Raw genomic sequence first — 17,265 nt, 5'->3', positions numbered from 1 at the left:
ACTATTTAGACTATATTTATACAGTTTCTGATCCATATGTCAATTATGTCCATCCAGTTTCAACCGATAGAGGAATACATTGGTATTCCCTTTTTTGCATATGAAAAAGTGATGTTGACTGTGATTTTCTATGCAGAGGCATCCCCCAAAAATGTATGGCAATTTGTTTTTCCTTTTACATGGGACCCTATGGGTGATGCATGCCACTGTACAGTACACCTATATAGTGGCATATGTCAGGAAATTTTCCCAATGTATATCTCCAATGAAACATTTTCCATGTTACCCAAGCTTTATATTGTACTTGGTGCAATAACACTCTTGCTGTTATGTGAAGCTGCTATTAGAGGAGATGGTGGAGAGACCATGTTACCTGCTTTTCAGAAAGGATGACTCTTCTCAGAAGCTGCTTTTCCACTCCTTTCATTGTAACAGTAAAGTCAATGACTGAGGTTTTTGCACTTATTTCAGGAGTGAAGACAGGATTTGGCAGCTTGGTGGTTAGGTATAGTCTGAACTTGTCCATTACATCTACTTCTTTATCACCAACTTTCACCTGCATAATGAGGAGATAGACACTCAAGTAATAAATCAGCTGAACAGTGATACCACATGACAACATGCTCAATACCAGAGGATTCACTGGGGAGTTAAAGCTACAAGCAGGATGTAGTGGTGGAGAACAAAACAGATCTGTAGAGGTGTCACCCCCGACACGTCAATGGTAATTGAGCAAAACAATCTGGTCTGTTGTTCATTAATCTTTAAGGGGTTAGAAAAGCGTTAGAAAAACATGGCCACGTTCTTCCAGAGACAACATAAATCGTCTCTAGTTCAGGTGTGTTTTTTTTTACATGTTGCTGCTACAGAAGAAAAAATAACAAAGATCTCTGGTGTCCCCCGATGTCTGTAGACACTGTTACTTCTGAGACGAGCTTGTCTTGGGAGTGACAGCCTGCTCAGCCAATCACTGACTTAGACAGGACAGCACCACAGCCAGTGATTGGCTGAGTGGGTTGTCATGTCGGCTACAGACAGTGGGAGACACCGGCAACTGCATCGGGACACCTCTTTGGCCCCAGCGCTGGTGGCCACATACTGCTGGTCCTGTCCCTGGGTCCCTGACCGCTTCCTGGTCTGAGGGACCTGTAACATGCCGTGTCAGGTCCTCCCCTTCCCCAGCACTAATGACAAAAAGAGGTCTGTCTGGACTTCTCCTTTAAGCTCCATTTACTTCAATGGAACTGAGTTGCAAAACTCCACCCAAAGGACAAGAGTCGTGCTGTTTCTGGAAGATGTTTTTCTAACGCTGGATAACCCCCTTTAATGTTGAATAGAAGGGATAAGATTGTAGATAAGACAACGGAGTCTGCACATAGGATTTTTTTTTACACAAAAGAATGTCAATGGAATTAACAAATGGTGTCTTTAGGGTACATTCACACGTAACGGATCTGCAGCGGATTTTCTGCTGCAGATCCGCAGCAGATTTCATCTAAATAACTGAATACAGCATCAAATCTGCACCATCAAATCTGCTGCAGATCCTGTATGTGTGAACGCACCCTTAATAAATATATTTTTCCAACTTAAGCGCTAAAGTGAACTAAGCCTTAAATGGAGCTGACGGAGGCACTGAATGCCATCAGTTTATGTGTCCTCTGATTCAGGGGATCCTGCTCTCTCAGAGAACACCAGACAATATACAGTTATTTAAATCTATGGAAGAAAATGATCAACATAGTTTCCCCCTGTAGGGTATAAACCCACACACCGTATATGCAGCGTATTTGCTGCTGCGATACGCAGCAAACTCGCAGCAAACTCGCAGCAGATTAGATCTAAATAACTGAACACAGCATCAAATCTGTACCAACAAATCTTCTGCGTTTTTGTTGCATATCTGCTGCGTATACGGTGTGTGGGTTTATACCCGTAAGGTACATTAGACACTGTAGGACTGAGGTTCGTGGGGCCAACGATACAGCTAAACTGAAACTGATCTACAAAAAAAAAACTCAACCCCATCCTGGAATCAATTGAGCTAACATCCACAACATTCTTGTGGATAATAAGCCATTGGCTAGTCTTGCATGTGCATAATACAGATGAATTTGTGCACCTGCATTCCGGATGACTGTACTCATCTATCTATCGGCTGAATGACTCAAACTTTCTAACCCCTTTCAGACCTAGACTTCCTGCTGTAATGATATTAAGACAGCCTATTAAGACAGAGGACTTTGTTGAGGCGTCTGCCCTAAACCTGTTTACTGATGCAGCCGGGTTGCTTCGTTTTGGTGCATATTGGTTGGGGCACTGGTGTGCTGGTCCCTGGGATCCTACATGGGTGGAGAATGGGGTTAATGGGGTTGTCCTCCTTGAGCTTTTCACTGTGGTTGTTTCTCTCTCTGTCTGGGGTCCTTGTTTTAGAAAAAAATGTATTCTAGTGTGAACAGACGATAAGGACGTCTTATACGCTTTGAATTGCCTTTCCTCTAGGTCAGAGGTGGTGGTCAAGTTGTTAAGGCATCTGGTGTTGCTTTGTTTCAAGCTTAATATTTGGCTTAAGGCAAAATTTGTCCCTGGAGTTTCTAACCATATTGCCAACTCTTTGTCTCGTTTGCAGTTTCAACGCTTTCACCACCTTCGACCTTGTCCAGGTTCCAATTTTCAGCAGTTTTTTAACATTGTTTGCGTAAGCTGGGTGTTGATGGTAGTGCTTTTAATGCTCATTCATTTCGTATTGGGGCAGCTACAGAAGCGTATGTGTCTGGTCTTTCACCCACTAACATTTTACGTTTGGGTAGATGGAAGTCTGCCAGGTTCAAGCTGTACATTCGCCCCCACTTATGTTTATAATTTGTTTTCTTTTAGGTCGCTCCCCCATTGTTGTATGGGTGCTGGGGCACTCTTATGTGTACTGGGCCTATAGGAGAGCACTTCAGAGGGTGTATTCGTCTAATCTAGGATTGTCTCCTGAGGTAGCCATTTATTGGGGTGGGGTATGTGGTCTTCGTTGGAACCAATTATTATGTTTGGTGGAAGAGAATAGTGTTGTGTCACCTCCTCCTAAAGTCATTGTAGTACATGCAGGAGGCAAAGATATTCGGAGGAGACAGACTAATCTGTTATTCCATGATATTAAGCTTACGTTTAATGTTTTACACAGTTCATTCCCCCACTGCATTCTGGCCTTCCCTGAAATAGTGCCTAGGTTGATCTGGTCTTACCACGGATTTTTCTATCTTGAGCACATCAGACGAAGGCTTAATAGAGGGGTTGGCAGATCCCTCACTTCCAATGGTGGTTTGTCTTACCGCCATTGTGATCTCGAAGGCTTTGTGATTGGCCTTTACCAAGCTGATGGTGTCCATTTTTCGGACATCGGGCTCGATATCTTCAATTTGGGTTTGCCAAGTTCTTGTGGAATGGGCCACGCCCCCTTTTGGGGTATGCTCAGCTTAGGCTGGCATGTTTGGGGATGTCACCCCTGTTGGGACGGACAATTTAGCTTTGATCTGCTTTAGTTAATATTTATTTATATCTATATATTTATGATATTTATGAGTTATAAGAAGAGTTAAACAGGTTGTGTGTAAAGTAAACCTTAAATAAACACTGTGGCCTTATATTTCCACAAGTTAAATTATGGTCTCATATCTTTATTTCGTTGCCAAGGGTGGGTAGAGGTGTCTGGGAAGGTTAATGCTGAGTGCACTCCCATATGGGTGCACATATAAAATTTTGTGAAACCAATTGTGAGGGGATTAGCTCATGGGATCACCATCTCCTGGGTTAGATGGGCGCTTTTTGGCACAAAACACAGTCCACACCAGCAAGTAAGGTGCAACTGGCCGCAACCAGTTTTATTTTTCTTTGCAGCAGATAAAAGAAACAATAATACAAAAGAAAACCTACGCCGTCTGGCGACTAACTAAACAGTTATCAACTCACTAACCAGAGCTGAGCCTACTGCACAGCTCTCAAACAAAACATGCAGCACTTTGTTACTTACAATGAAGTTTTACCCAGGAGCAGAGAGAGCCATCATCTTCTGTGCTGTCTGCCCTGTTATAGCACACACAGGCTTGCACCTGAGTAACCAGAGTCACTCCCAATACCTGGAGTGGCCAAGTGGAGTAGGAGCCCACCCATCTCTCCCCTACTCCAAAGCAGCCAGGCCCTATTTTCTAGTCTTTGCCAAAACCTATAGCAAGGAAACATATTCTCCTTGCTATCCTAACAACCTGCCTGCCTATTTAACACACATATGACAGGAACCTAGGTGAAACATACATTCCATCCACTACTTTGCCCCTGGTCCTGTCACACAATCTTTAGACAAACTACAACTTCTAGAATTGATAACAGGGCTTCTAGTAGCATGTCTCACAACTATCTCACAACTATCAGTATACCCTGGATGTTCACCAGTACTACTCTTTAAAGTGCCCCCAGTCAATAAAGGTGTTGCCTGTTCATTTGTTGGGAAACTATAACTTACAGCATATCCTGAGAGCTGTAGAGCTTCAGTATATGCTAGAGGTTGTAGTGTTCAAAACTTCCAGTATGCAGTAAAAGTCTTAAACAATTAGGGCATTAAAAGGGGTTATCCGGTGCTACAAAAACATGACCACTTTCTTTCAGGCACAACACAATTGCCTCCAGTTCAGGTGCGGTTTGCAATTAAACTTCATTCACTTCAATAGAACTGAGCAGCAAAACTCGCCCAAGCTGGGGACAAGAGTGGGGCTGTCTCTGGAAGAAAATGGCCACGTTTTTGTAGCGCTGGATAACCTCTTTAAAACATACTAAAAGTCATAGTTTTTCAACATATGGATGGTCACTAGAGATAAGCGAACCTCGAGCATGCTCGACTTCATCCAAACCCGAGCGTTCAGCATTTGATTAGCGGGTGCTGCTGAAGTTGGATAAAGCTCTAAGGTTGTCTGGAAAACATGGATACAGCTAATCACTATATCCATGTTTTCCACATAGCCTTAGGGCTTTATACAACTTCAGCAGCCACCGCTAGTCAAATGCCGAATGCTCGGGTTCGGATGAAGTCGAGCATGCTCGAGGTTCGCTCATCTCTAATGGTCACATAATTAGGGCCCTATTACAGGGAGGGATTATCTGCTAAATCAGGGCAATTTGGGTAATATCGCTCTATGTTATAAAGACAACAATAAGCCGAGGAACCAATCATAAAATTCATATAAAATCATAGGCTGCTGCCCATACATCATTGCATGCAATAGCTGATCTACCGCAGACGGCTTATGCGAGGTAAAGAAAATAAAATAAATGTATACTTACCTGCCCACATTCCCCTGGAGTTTTCCTGCCATGTTTCTGTAAATCCCAGCTCACTGCAGCCGCTTCTGGCACTACCAAACCAGTCTCCGAAATGACAGGCTGCTCAGTCCATCACTGGCTGTGGCGCTGTCCCGTCTGGGCCAGTGATTGGCTGAATGGCCTGTCACTTCAGAGAAGACCAGAAGTAAGAGCTGCAGATGCAGTGACAAGAGAACCCAAAAATGGCTAAAGGACACCAGGGGAATGTGGGCAGGTAAGCACATCCCTATTATTTTACATCTTTAAAGCAAGGGCTGCATGGACGTTGCAAATGATGTCTGTGCAGCCCCTATTGCACGATAATTAAGCAGATTAATAGTCTCAGCAAGAGAACGCTGATCTAGCAGATTGGTACTCACTTACCTAAGATATTGGGACGTCTAATACGGCCCTTACTAACACATATATCCCATTTACTCCTAGCATATGCTGTGTTTTAGACCTATAGGTCATGATGGGAGCTTTTAAAATTACAACTTCCAGATGCAGATAGTCTACTGCTGTCAGGATATGTTGGGAGTTGTAGCTGTAAGATCACAACAAGTGCTTTACATGGAGACTTAGCATCTGAAACTATTAGGAGCTTGGGGCCATTACACATATGTAGTTGTTGCGGTAACAGTTTCCATTTCATGGAGGGTCCCTTCTATTACTCCTTTTGTGGTATGCATAGTGCTGTGATAAGTAGTATGCAAATGCTGCCCTGTGTGTGGTGCAGCAGAAGAGATGGACGAAGAGGCTGGAGACAGGGCACAGAGGGAGCAGAAGTGACTCATTCAGCTATGCGGTCATATAAGTGAGTGAGACTACAGATGTAGAGACTGTGCAGATAGTTTATAGTTTTATATAGCATGCTGCTCGTTGGTTGGGGGGAGACCCATGAGGCAATGCCAGTCTGATTCTGGCATTAGTTAAAAATTTGACGGAAAAAAAACACTTTAAATTCATGGTCAATATTACTTTAAGAGCATTTGAAAACACTGAAAAAATAGCATGTGCAAATAAGGGCTAACAAACAAAACAGACCTTTAAGGATGTTCCAGAATTAATGAAGTTTTTTTCTAAAATATTATCCAAGGATGGATCGAGTTCTTCTCCTATATTTTCAATGAGCAGAGGCCTTCCTAGTGACAGACAGTCCTCTAGGTGAGTGCGGAAACATTTATGATTAAGTGAGGTCACCTGCAAAACAGTGATACAGAGTTAGAATATACTATGATATTCTAGTCACATGTGGTGGCTTGGTGGCTAATGGCTGCATGATTTTGATGGGAAAATTATGGTGGTATCTGCAAATCGTGTGCTTATTGGCTACCGCATGCGGTGTGGGGCTAGGTCTGCATGCAGTATCTGCACCTGGAAACAACACCCTCAGTGAGGGATCAATGCATTGTGTAACTGTAAAAATTTTTGAGAGAAAATGAACTGCCAATTGATTAGGTAGATAGAATTTTTATGGCTCAAAAAACCCTATATCCAGGCCGTAGAATCACTTCCCTTTCATCATTGTTGGCCACACGACTTTGTGTACATTGTGCACTTTTGTCAAATGTATACAAAGAGCTCCCTTTACCTGACAGAGGTCAAAAGACTATCTCTTGGGTTTCTAATAGAGCTTTCTCCCTCTGCAGTTCCATTCTTGTCCTTATCTACACATATTTCTATGGACAGCTGTAACCTAATCTCTCTTGAAAGATTTTCAGAGAAAACTATCAGTTTAGGAGGTGGGGGAGATGGAAAAAGAGCTTGGTAAGTAGGGAAATAGGCATCTTGCTCCATTAAAATATATAAAATATTTCTTATATTCACTTGGACTATTGATGCATGCAAAGTTTATTTAAAGGTTAATGACCATTTAAGAGAACGCTGCAGCCTAGGAGAAGACTGTGAGTATAACACCTATTAAGTTATTGTGCCAGAAATACTGGAACATGCTCTTGTTTTAACAAATAAAATATACAGAAAAAAGTATGGTATAATGAAGACCCCTGCATTGTTTCCAAAAATGTAACTGGCATGCACGAGCTTTGCAAATCTGAAAACAAAGTTTGTGATTGTCCTGCGCTGTATGTAAATTACCCTCAACTTGTCACATGGACGTTCCTCATCGCTGAACTAATCATGGATGGCACACTTGAATTGGCTGCAATTCTGCCTTTCTAGGAGCGGAGGCGCTCAGGGACTGGCCAACTGTGATGTACCGCAGGCCAAATCACATCCTGAGGGGCGTCCCTGGGTACTGACGCTCGCAGAGAGCGCCATCCGAGACTAGTTGTTGAGCGCTAAGAAACGCCCATGTGACTAGATGAGGGAAATTTGCATACAGCACAGGAAATTTACAAACTTTGTTTTCGGTGAGGGGGGAGTATATGCAAAGCTCATAGGTGTCAGTGACACGTTTGGAAACAATGCAGGGGGCTTTATTACACCGTATGTATAGCTTCCTGGGTATTTTGGCAGTGATTGGTTTCCTTTAATGACTGACCTGAAGTTCATTGATTTTCTCCTTGTTCTTTATCCATGTATTTCCTTGAGACTGTGGGTCAATAATGAGAGGATATCTTGTTGCTCTAGTGATGATTATGCTATTTTGGATAGAAAGATCATCTCCTGGTAAACCCTGAAGGATCCATTTACTCACCTACAAATACAAGACACACAACATAAAAAGTACTGTCGTTTTTCACGTTGGGGAAGTAAAGCTATTGTCTCCCTGTGACACAAATAGAAGAAAAAATATTCAGCATGAAATAATTTCCACTGCATCACTGTACCTACATTATACAATGTTGTTTATTTTCTTTTAGCCAACTCTAACTTGCTGATTAGAGAATAAGAGAATATTGCAGTTTCTGCATCAGTTGCAGAAATTGCTGTCTTTAGGCAGTAGCTCCGATAAACACATGTCCCAGGATGCTCTGAACAGCATCATCACATGCTGAGGCACAACCAAGCCACAAACCCATCAAAAGCTATAGTTATAAAGATCATTCAAAACAGTGAGCAAGAAGCCGGGGAGACACAGAGGCAGCAAAGGTACATGAAGAGGCCCGAGAGAGAAAGCTGACAATGCCCTGTGTGGGTAATACACTGTACAAAGCTGAAAAAAGATTGGAAGATTCGGCGACAACTACACAATGAACAAAGCTACAATTTTGGATTGTCCCCCATTCTATTCCTGGTTTGTTGCTATATTCTAGGCATAGTCTATTTGACATATTTTCAATTCAGTACAAGATAAGGTGAGATTATAATAAAAGATCAACTAGATAATTGGCCATTCGCAACATTACTCTACACAAAACCTACATGGCGGATCAGGTATTCAGCAGCTTGTATAAAATACCCCCTGATTCATCTAGTTGTCATTATATTATTTCCTTCACTATCTTAATATAGATATATGTTTATCCCAGGCAGGTTTACATTTACTTACTGTAGATGTACCTAAAACATCTGCTGGAAACTTCCTTCAAGTATTTTCTACTCTTTCAGTAAAGTTATATTTTCTCATGTTGCCTCTAATCGTTTCCCAATAACCTCAGATTGTGCCCCCTTATTCCATGTTTAGTTTTTTATTAAAACACTTTCCTCCTGAACTTTATTTAACTCTTTAACATATTTATGTGTAATCTGATTTTATTGGCAACCATGAAAAAATAACATATACAAATCAAATAACGTGCAATAATCTGTCACCTGCAAGTCGCATGGCGTCCGGTTTTCTATTATAATAAAAGAACATGAGTATAGAAACTAACAATTATACCATAATGCCGCTTAAGGCGCCTAAAGACACCAAAAGAAGCAATATCAACAATAGCAACGTGAAATGCAGGCATAAAAGCGAGGCTAAAGAAAGACAAGAGAAAGAAGAGCCAGAAATAGAGAGGAGAGAGAGGAGGATGACGGGGGAAGGGGGGGCGGACACCACAGCCAGTCTGACTTGTCAGCCAAAGAAACTCAGTCCCCGGATGTCAGAGGCTCACGAATAAGAGCAAGAAACTCCTCTGAATCCATGAACAAACGCCAAGGAAACCACACTTTCTCAAATTTGTCGGATCTATTATGGGCCTCAGCCACAAGTTCCTTCATTCTACCAAGGTCTCTGAGTTCACCCATCCATTCTGCCAGGGTAGGTACCAGGGGAGTTTTCCAATGCCGGGGGATGACCATGCGGGCAGCTGTCAGAAAGTGCCGCAAGAGTACCTTTTTGGTCTTAGAGAGGGAACCTGGTAGGTTAGACAATAAAGCTAATTGGGGAGAGTTGACGACAGTCTGTCCGGAATATGCATTGTATAATCCTAAAACCTTATGCCAAAAGTCACGGATTCCAGGGCAAGCCCACCAGATGTGTAGCATTTCACCAGCGTCCGTCAGGCATCGCCAGCAGCGGTCAGAAGCTTCAGGAAACATTTTGTGCAAAGTGACCAGGCAATAATACCACCTCAAGATGATTTTGTAATTCTTTTCCTTGGCTTTAGTAGCCATGGAGATGCCGTGAGTCAGCTCACATATCGCCCGGACAGACTGTGTGTCAAAAGAAGTGTTGAGGTCTGCTTCCCACCTATCAAAAAAGAGGCTCTATCGGGGTTAGCGGTGCTGACCAAGATCTGGTAGATAACTGAGATGCAATGCGGGATGGCAGAGGCAGAGATGACCAGATTATCAAAGTCTGTGAGCGCTGAGGAGTAGGTGCCCCATGGGAAGAGAGCCCTGATGAAAGAGACCAACTGGCCATATTCCAGCCAGGACAACCGACCTCTTGTAGACTGGGCTTGGAGGGAAGCCAAGGAGGAGACAGTCCCCCCCGTCATGCAATCTCGTATTCTAGGACAGGCAGAGTGGTGCCACAACAGAAACGCATGTGTCTGCCATCCGGGCTCGAAAGTCGGTTTCTGAAATATTGGGGAGAGTGGCCCAGAAACAGCGGACAGCCTATGTTTAGTGACCCATCTATCCCACACACAGAGCGTATGAGACATTAGAAAAGGGAGACTGGAAAAAACATGCTGGTCACCGGGAGGTATCCAGGGAAGGATAGGGGGGCTAACAGGGCTCAGAGAGAACATCAGGTCGACCCATCTCTTCAGACCTCTACAGTGCGCCCAGTCCAGGACCCCACGCAGAACCACCGCCTCGTGATAGAAATGCAAGTCAGGAAGACCCATGCCACCCAAGGATCTGGACTGCGTGAGGGTCGTATATTTAATCCGTGGTTTGCTCTTGCCCCAAACGAATTTTGAGACAGAGCGGCGTAGAGTCCTGAAGAAGGCCACCGACACAACGATAGGCACAGTCTGGAAGATGTACAACAGTTTAGGGAGAATGTCCATTTTTACAATAGCCATCCGCCCAAACCAGGAAGCTGGTTTCAAAAAGTAAGAGGTCATTTCTGAGAGAACCTTGTTCAGCATGGGGGTATAATTCAAAGCGAAGAGAGAGCTAAGAGCAGAAGGGATTCTAACACCTAAATAGACAATAGAATCCTCGTGCCACTGAAAAGGAAAGGAAGCCCTGACCGCGCCAAACATCTCCTGTGGGATTGAAATGTTGAGACCCTCAGTTTTGGACAGGTTGACCTTAAAATTACTGAGGTCACCAAACCGCTGGAATTCCTGAAGAACGGAGGGGAGGGAGGTGATGGGAGAGAATATGTACAGGAGAAGATCATCTGCATAGAGTGCCAATTTGTGATGGTCCTGCCCAAGTACCGCCCCTTTGATTGCAGGATTCTGTCGCAGGGTCACAGCCAGTTGTTCCATTGTGAGGATATAAAGCATGGGAGACAAGGGACAACCCTGGCGTGTACCATTGTGGATCTCAAATGAACTAGAGAGTATGCCATTGGCCCGTACACGGGCTGATGGGCAGGAGTACAACGCCATAATCCTATCCACAAAATGCGGACCCAGCCCCACACCCGTCAGGACCGACCGCAGGAACCCCCAATGCACTCTATCGAAAGCTTTTTCAGCGTCCACAGAGAGTAAGCACAAAGGGGATCCCGTGCGGGCAGCCCACGACAGCAGCGAAAGTGTCCTAAGGGTATTGTCCCTTACCTCCCTGCCAGGAACAAAACCGACCTGGTCAACATGAATGATTTTGGGGATGAGGAGACTCAACCGGGTGGCCAACACCTTGGCATAAAGTTTAAGATCACAGTTGATAAGGGAGATAGGGCGATAATTTTTGCAGTATTTGGGGTCTTTACCGGGTTTGGGCAGGACCACCACATGTGCCTCTCTTTAACATATTTAATGCTTTTAATCATCCCTTTCTATCCTCCACACAACACAGACTTACTTCCTTAAAGGGAATCTGTCACTAGGTATATACCGCCTTAAATGAAGACAGCATAAACTAGTGGCAGACATGCTGAACAGATCAGTGTATTACTTACATCATTCTGTTCATCCGTTCTCCTAATATGCAGGAGAACAGGATTCTTGCCACACTCCAGCTGCTGATTGACAGTTGACTGCCTATACACAGCATAAATAGATAACTGCCAATCAGCAGCTGGTGGGCGGAGTTTTCTGTTTCTCATGAATATACAGGACTACTGGGCTCATGCACATAATGGAGAGGCTGCAAAAAACAATGTGATAGATCATTCTGCTCAGCTTCTCTGTCACTAGTTTATGCTACTCAGATAGGACAAAATATGCTACTGAGATAGGACAACATAAACCTACTGACAGAGTCTCCTTAAATGGACAGTGTTATTAACATCTATAGGTGAAAAGCTTCAACCATTTAATTAATCACCAAGATCATTAGGGTATGTGCACACTACGGAATCCCAGCGGATTCCGCAGCTTGCCCCCGCTTGCAGACGCGCACATTCTATTGTTCGCCACATTACGCCACATTACGCCGAATCTGTCAGATAAATCTTTCTGTGTAAACGCACCGTAACAAGTGCTGTTGGAAAATTATTCTAGATTATGTCACAGGGACTCCCCAGCTGTCTGTGATTGAAGGCAGGACAGTGAAACACGCCATTGTGTGCGTATCACTGCTCATTATCCTGATTGGTGGGGGTCACTGACCAATCAAAAAAATTTTCATGGCCAAAGTTTTTTGTAAATGATAGGGGTGACTTAAAGCTTTCCTAGCTATGCTTGAGACCGTCCACTATTTTTGTAGCTCGTCTTTGCACCTGTTAACAAATATATATTTTTATAGGTGATGTCTCCAAAATTGGACACAGTAGGGGAGATTTATGAAAGGGTGTAAACAACACCTGGTGTAAACTGCCCACAGCAACCAATCACAGCTCCTCTTATATTTTACCAGAGTTGAAAGCTGATCTGTGATTGGTTGCTGCGGGCAGTTTACACCAGGTGTATATTTACACGCTTTCATAAATCTCCCCCAATGGAGGAGATTTATCAAAGGGTGTAAAGTTTAGACTGGTGCAAACTGCCCAAAGAGGAGCTGTGATTGGTTGCTGTGGGCCTGCTGTTTCCACTAGTCTAAACTTTACACCCTTTGTTAAATTTCCCTCAGTATTTCAGATTTGGTCTCACTATAGCGCTATACAGCAGGATCACAATCTCCTCTTTCTACTAGTTATACCCCTAGCTACAAAGCCCAGCATACGATTAGCTTTCCCTACTGCCTGGTTTAACTGGTGAATCATTTTGAGGTGTCAGAAATCACCTCTCCTAAATTCTTCTTTTCTGAGGTCTTTGCTAACACAGAACTGCCAATACTATACTCAAATAGTGCCTTACTTCTCCCCAACTGCAGGTGTGAGAATTGTTACTTTTGAAAGTTTTACATTTTATGGGTAAATAAGTGCATGAATGGCTGTATCACAGCATGGAGAAAGGTAATTGTCAGTTCTAACATTGCTTCCTTACAATAAATAGTACATGGACAGGACCGAGCAAATTAGAAGCAACACCATAAACTGTATACAACCCACACAATACATACAGCCCACACAGGGCACTGCAGTGTATATGTATATGTATCTGGTGCGTGACATCCTATCGTTTATATATTAAATACAGATGTTGGAGGTGACATCCAGCATACAATGTCCTGCTCTGATTCCAGTAAAGAAGCCTGGTGTCACACTGCCCCCTGCCTGTCATCTGTCCTATAAACATTACATTCTCTTGGATTAGAAACTGCATTATACTCTCTTCTTACCGTCGGCTGCTCAACTAACATGGACACTACACTCAGGTTTTCTGACAATGGGATGTTCCTGCTTCGGATTTCCTTTATCCACACATCTTTTAGGAGAAGACTCCTGAATGACTGATTAAAAGGTCCGCAGTATGAGAGGAAAGCAGCCACTACAAGGACATCACCAGCAAGCCTAGAAGAATAAAGTTATAAGACAATCAGGTAAAGTTCTTTAAAGTGAAAAACAATGCTCAGGAAATTCTGCTTATCCAACAGAGGGTATAAACATTGGCCAATGATGTTGTCTGGTACTGTTGAAAATCAACAGGGTGTTAACTCCTAGGATCAGTGGCAAAGCAAAGGAAACCATGGCCGCATCAACAGCACAAGGCATAGATGGTGACTTTGGTCATGCCACAAATCTTAAGTTGCGTGACTAAAATATTTGTGCAGTTTGTCTGAGACCTGCTGTTGTAGGACTTTGTTAAGATCCATCTTAAATAGTTACTTTTAATTTATAGAAAAACGCGGTCAACCGTGTTTTTGTTTACACTTGAAAAAAACATTCATTTCGACCCATTTTCTTTATATCCTTATTCTTTCTATTATAATGGATGGCACATGTATCTATCTTTTTTTCCCCCCCATAAAACGGATATGTTAAACAGACTGCAAAAACGAAGTATGAACCTAGTCTTAGAGGTACAGTATGGCTGTAAAAAAAACAAAAACAAAACCCACATAAGTTGCTATCAGGTCTCGTCATTAGATATCATTATTAGCTATGAAATACCAATGTATTATTGCCGTATATGTAGCCGTAGCCTTATGATTATTTCTCCCAGATTTGTGAAATCATTCAGGATACTGTGTAATAGAAGCAGCATTAAGTATAAAGTTCAGTGGTGTCATCTCCTTCATCAGAATGACGTCATCATTGTTGGTGGTGCTGACATCTTCATTGTGGTGGTGGGTTGGCAAGGACTAGAAGTCAGATCAGTGGCAACTAAATTCTGATACATCAGTAGTTCTCATAATCTGTTACCTTAGCATTCATGCATAGGACAAATTATTGGAACCTTATTATTGTATTTATTAAAAGTAATTATTACCTGCACATTAGACTTCTGTATATAGATAAATGTGGAGGCTCCTGTAATAACCAGTCGTCAGGTCATTCCTCAAGTCAGGCAGAATTACCCTTACATAGAGCCGAGTCCTTTTCATTTGGCTCAGAGTAGCAAGGGATTTACAGGGCAGTGAGGCAGTCTAGGCCAGGGCAGTGCAACATATAACCTCCTTGCAGCAATTACCAACAGCAATTGGATTATATGTCCAATGAATATTAACATCCTCACAGAGGCTCTGTCTCTGCATCATCCTGTGACCTCAGGAGAATACATTGGCTACTAACTCAGAGAGAGGTTAGAAGATCCTTTTCTTAAGATATTTACATACCACACAATTATTAAAGAGTATATTCACATGCAAGTTTCTGAAATCTATGCGCTCGCTGCAAAACCAAAGCATTTGGGGAATGATTTTTCTGTTACAGATATTTCTGTAACATATCTGCCCTTTGTAGAGTGATTTTAAAGTGGTGATCTGAGTTAAAACACTACTCCGAGCTAGAACAAAGGCAGTCCAACCACTGGGACTTTCCACAGTCTCAAGAATTGGGCCCTGAATTGTTGGCGAGTCATACCTGTGTGCCACTGCTGTGCCACTGAAACTGCCGTAGTGGCAGTGCGCATGCGCAGCTTGCTGCTCAAAACAAAGCAATGATTCAGAACCTCGTCCTTGAGATTGTTAGGGGCCTTAGCTATCAGCGCCCCCCCCCCCCAATTAGACCCCACTTTCCGGGTCAAAATTTCTGCATACATCTGACACTCAGGCATGCTCACTCTCTCACAATGTCTCCTTCCATTGACTTCAATGACTGATTGCCATTCTGGGACAAAGTGAGCCTTGTCCAGGCTGGTGTCTTTCGGGCCCAATACTTTCTCTCCAACACAACATGGCATTCTGTCTCCTCACTTTTGGCAGTTACAGAACCTCACCCGCTGGGCCTCTGGAGAGTTGCCCAGTTGCACCACTTCCTCTCTTCTAGGTGGAACCTCACTTAATTTATAATATCACTGATTCTGTTTGAGTCTTTGTACACTAGTGAGGAACCAATGTGTCCCACTCTTCCTAAGGAGCCGCCACTGGATTTTATTTTGAAATGGGAGTCCAACCTCATTATTCCCCTCACTCCTTAGCAACATACCAGGATTTTCACACTCAAACATAAGTCTTCCATTAGTTCTTGTTTTCAAGAAGCAGGCTATAAAATTCTCTCTAGATAGTACAGGGTACCCTCACACCTACAAGCACTCAGCAAAGAGGTAAATCCAACATGCTGAAGGTGTGGTACCGAAGAGGGCACATTCTTGCATACATTCTGGGGATGCTCACGTCTTATTCCATTCTGCATAGAGGTGACCCATCAATTTAAGCGGTCACTGACCGATGGGCTCGGCAATTTTCCTTATTCAACATTGCGATTTGTCTCTTAAAGTCTATGAGGGCTCCCTGTTGAGCTTTTGGTGATGGCAGCCAGGGCATGCATACCTCTTTATTTGGAAATTAATCAAGATCCTCCCCCTGAAAATGTCATGCACATGGAGGATGTGACTTCGAGCCTACAGGACTCTCCCAATTGCTGCATTTGTACATGGTTCTCCTGGATGCAGTTTTTTAAGAGACTGTGGCATTCAAGGAGCTTCTCAGATTGTCCCCAGCAAATTGAGCAACATCCATGATGCTTACTGGCTCTTCTACAAAAATTCAGTATCAGCACAACGATCCCCTTGTGCCCCCCCCATTTCCCTCTTTCTTTTACCGCTCTTCTTCCTGCCCTCTTCCTATTCTCCCTCCTTCTCGCTCCTCTCACTTTCTCTATTTCTCACATAAAGAAGAGCCCATAGACAACATATTATGCAGATGGGTGGATAGGAGTTCAAGGCAAAAATTTGCACGCTACATACACTACATAGTATTTTAGGATGCTATACTATCAACAGCTGCCTTGTTAGGGATTAGGATTTTTCTTTGTAGCAATAGGTGTACTCTGCAGATCAACGTGTCAGTAAAATGTTAGCAGCCCCTTATATTAATAAGAGTGCAGACTCTACCTGTCCACCTGAGCTTTCATTACTTTGCTTTGCTCGGTCCACCTAGCCTTCTCTCCACTGAGTCCTTCAATAAGGTCTGATGCAGCTTCTATTTTCTTCCGGCAAAGTTCTGACTTACTAAGAAGATTCTAGAGAAATAAATCAGTAACATATTTTGTTATAATACTTTTGCGCATGCGCATTAGCACAAGAACGGACACTGGATCATATAATCTTAGTTCTCGGAAAAACATGGCATCTGTGCTTAATACAGACACACGGCACAGTGGGAACATGGAAGACAGGGATTGGCAGTGGATCCTAGTCATACTAACGGTATATATACATAAAAAAGGCTCACGATAGAGGGAATTGGTAACCCTATAATAGTATAAAATGCACAATATCACGCTGCACCCCTGGGTGTCACTCTACCAAAAAGTCAGAACAACCCATCAATAAGATAGATACAAAACAACAACTATGGGCATAAAGTCTGAATAATCACAATATAAGAGGATTTTTTTGTACTCACCGTAAAATCCCTTTCTTGTGGCTTCATTGGGGGACACAGCACCAGTGGGTATAGGCTACTGCCACTAGG

The 17,265-nt window shown here is 43.0% G+C and overlaps 1 protein-coding gene across 13 annotated transcripts in view; it reads right to left on the bottom strand.

Annotated features, from left to right (window-relative positions):
* Positions 1-17,265, bottom strand: part of DNAH8 (dynein axonemal heavy chain 8) — a 176,269-nt gene that overhangs the window by 38,892 nt on the left and 120,112 nt on the right. For 10 of the 13 annotated variants that reach the window (XM_069954878.1, XM_069954875.1, XM_069954872.1 and 7 more), the window contains 5 exons: positions 16,683-16,810; positions 13,528-13,699; positions 7,847-8,002; positions 6,388-6,543; positions 374-556 (listed from right to left, as the gene is read on the bottom strand). In XM_069954878.1, the coding sequence (XP_069810979.1) occupies positions 374-556; positions 6,388-6,543; positions 7,847-8,002; positions 13,528-13,699; positions 16,683-16,810 (795 nt within the window). The remainder of the gene's footprint in view (positions 1-373; positions 557-6,387; positions 6,544-7,846; positions 8,003-13,527; positions 13,700-16,682; positions 16,811-17,265) is intronic. The other 3 variants (XM_069954880.1, XM_069954882.1, XM_069954883.1) reach the window with 3 other exon arrangements.

This window comes from Dendropsophus ebraccatus, chromosome 15 (genome assembly GCF_027789765.1).
Source record: "Dendropsophus ebraccatus isolate aDenEbr1 chromosome 15, aDenEbr1.pat, whole genome shotgun sequence".
Classification (NCBI taxonomy): Eukaryota; Metazoa; Chordata; class Amphibia; order Anura; family Hylidae; genus Dendropsophus; species Dendropsophus ebraccatus.
Note: the sequence above shows the minus strand (reverse complement) of the source record. Positions and strands in the feature narration are given on the sequence as shown.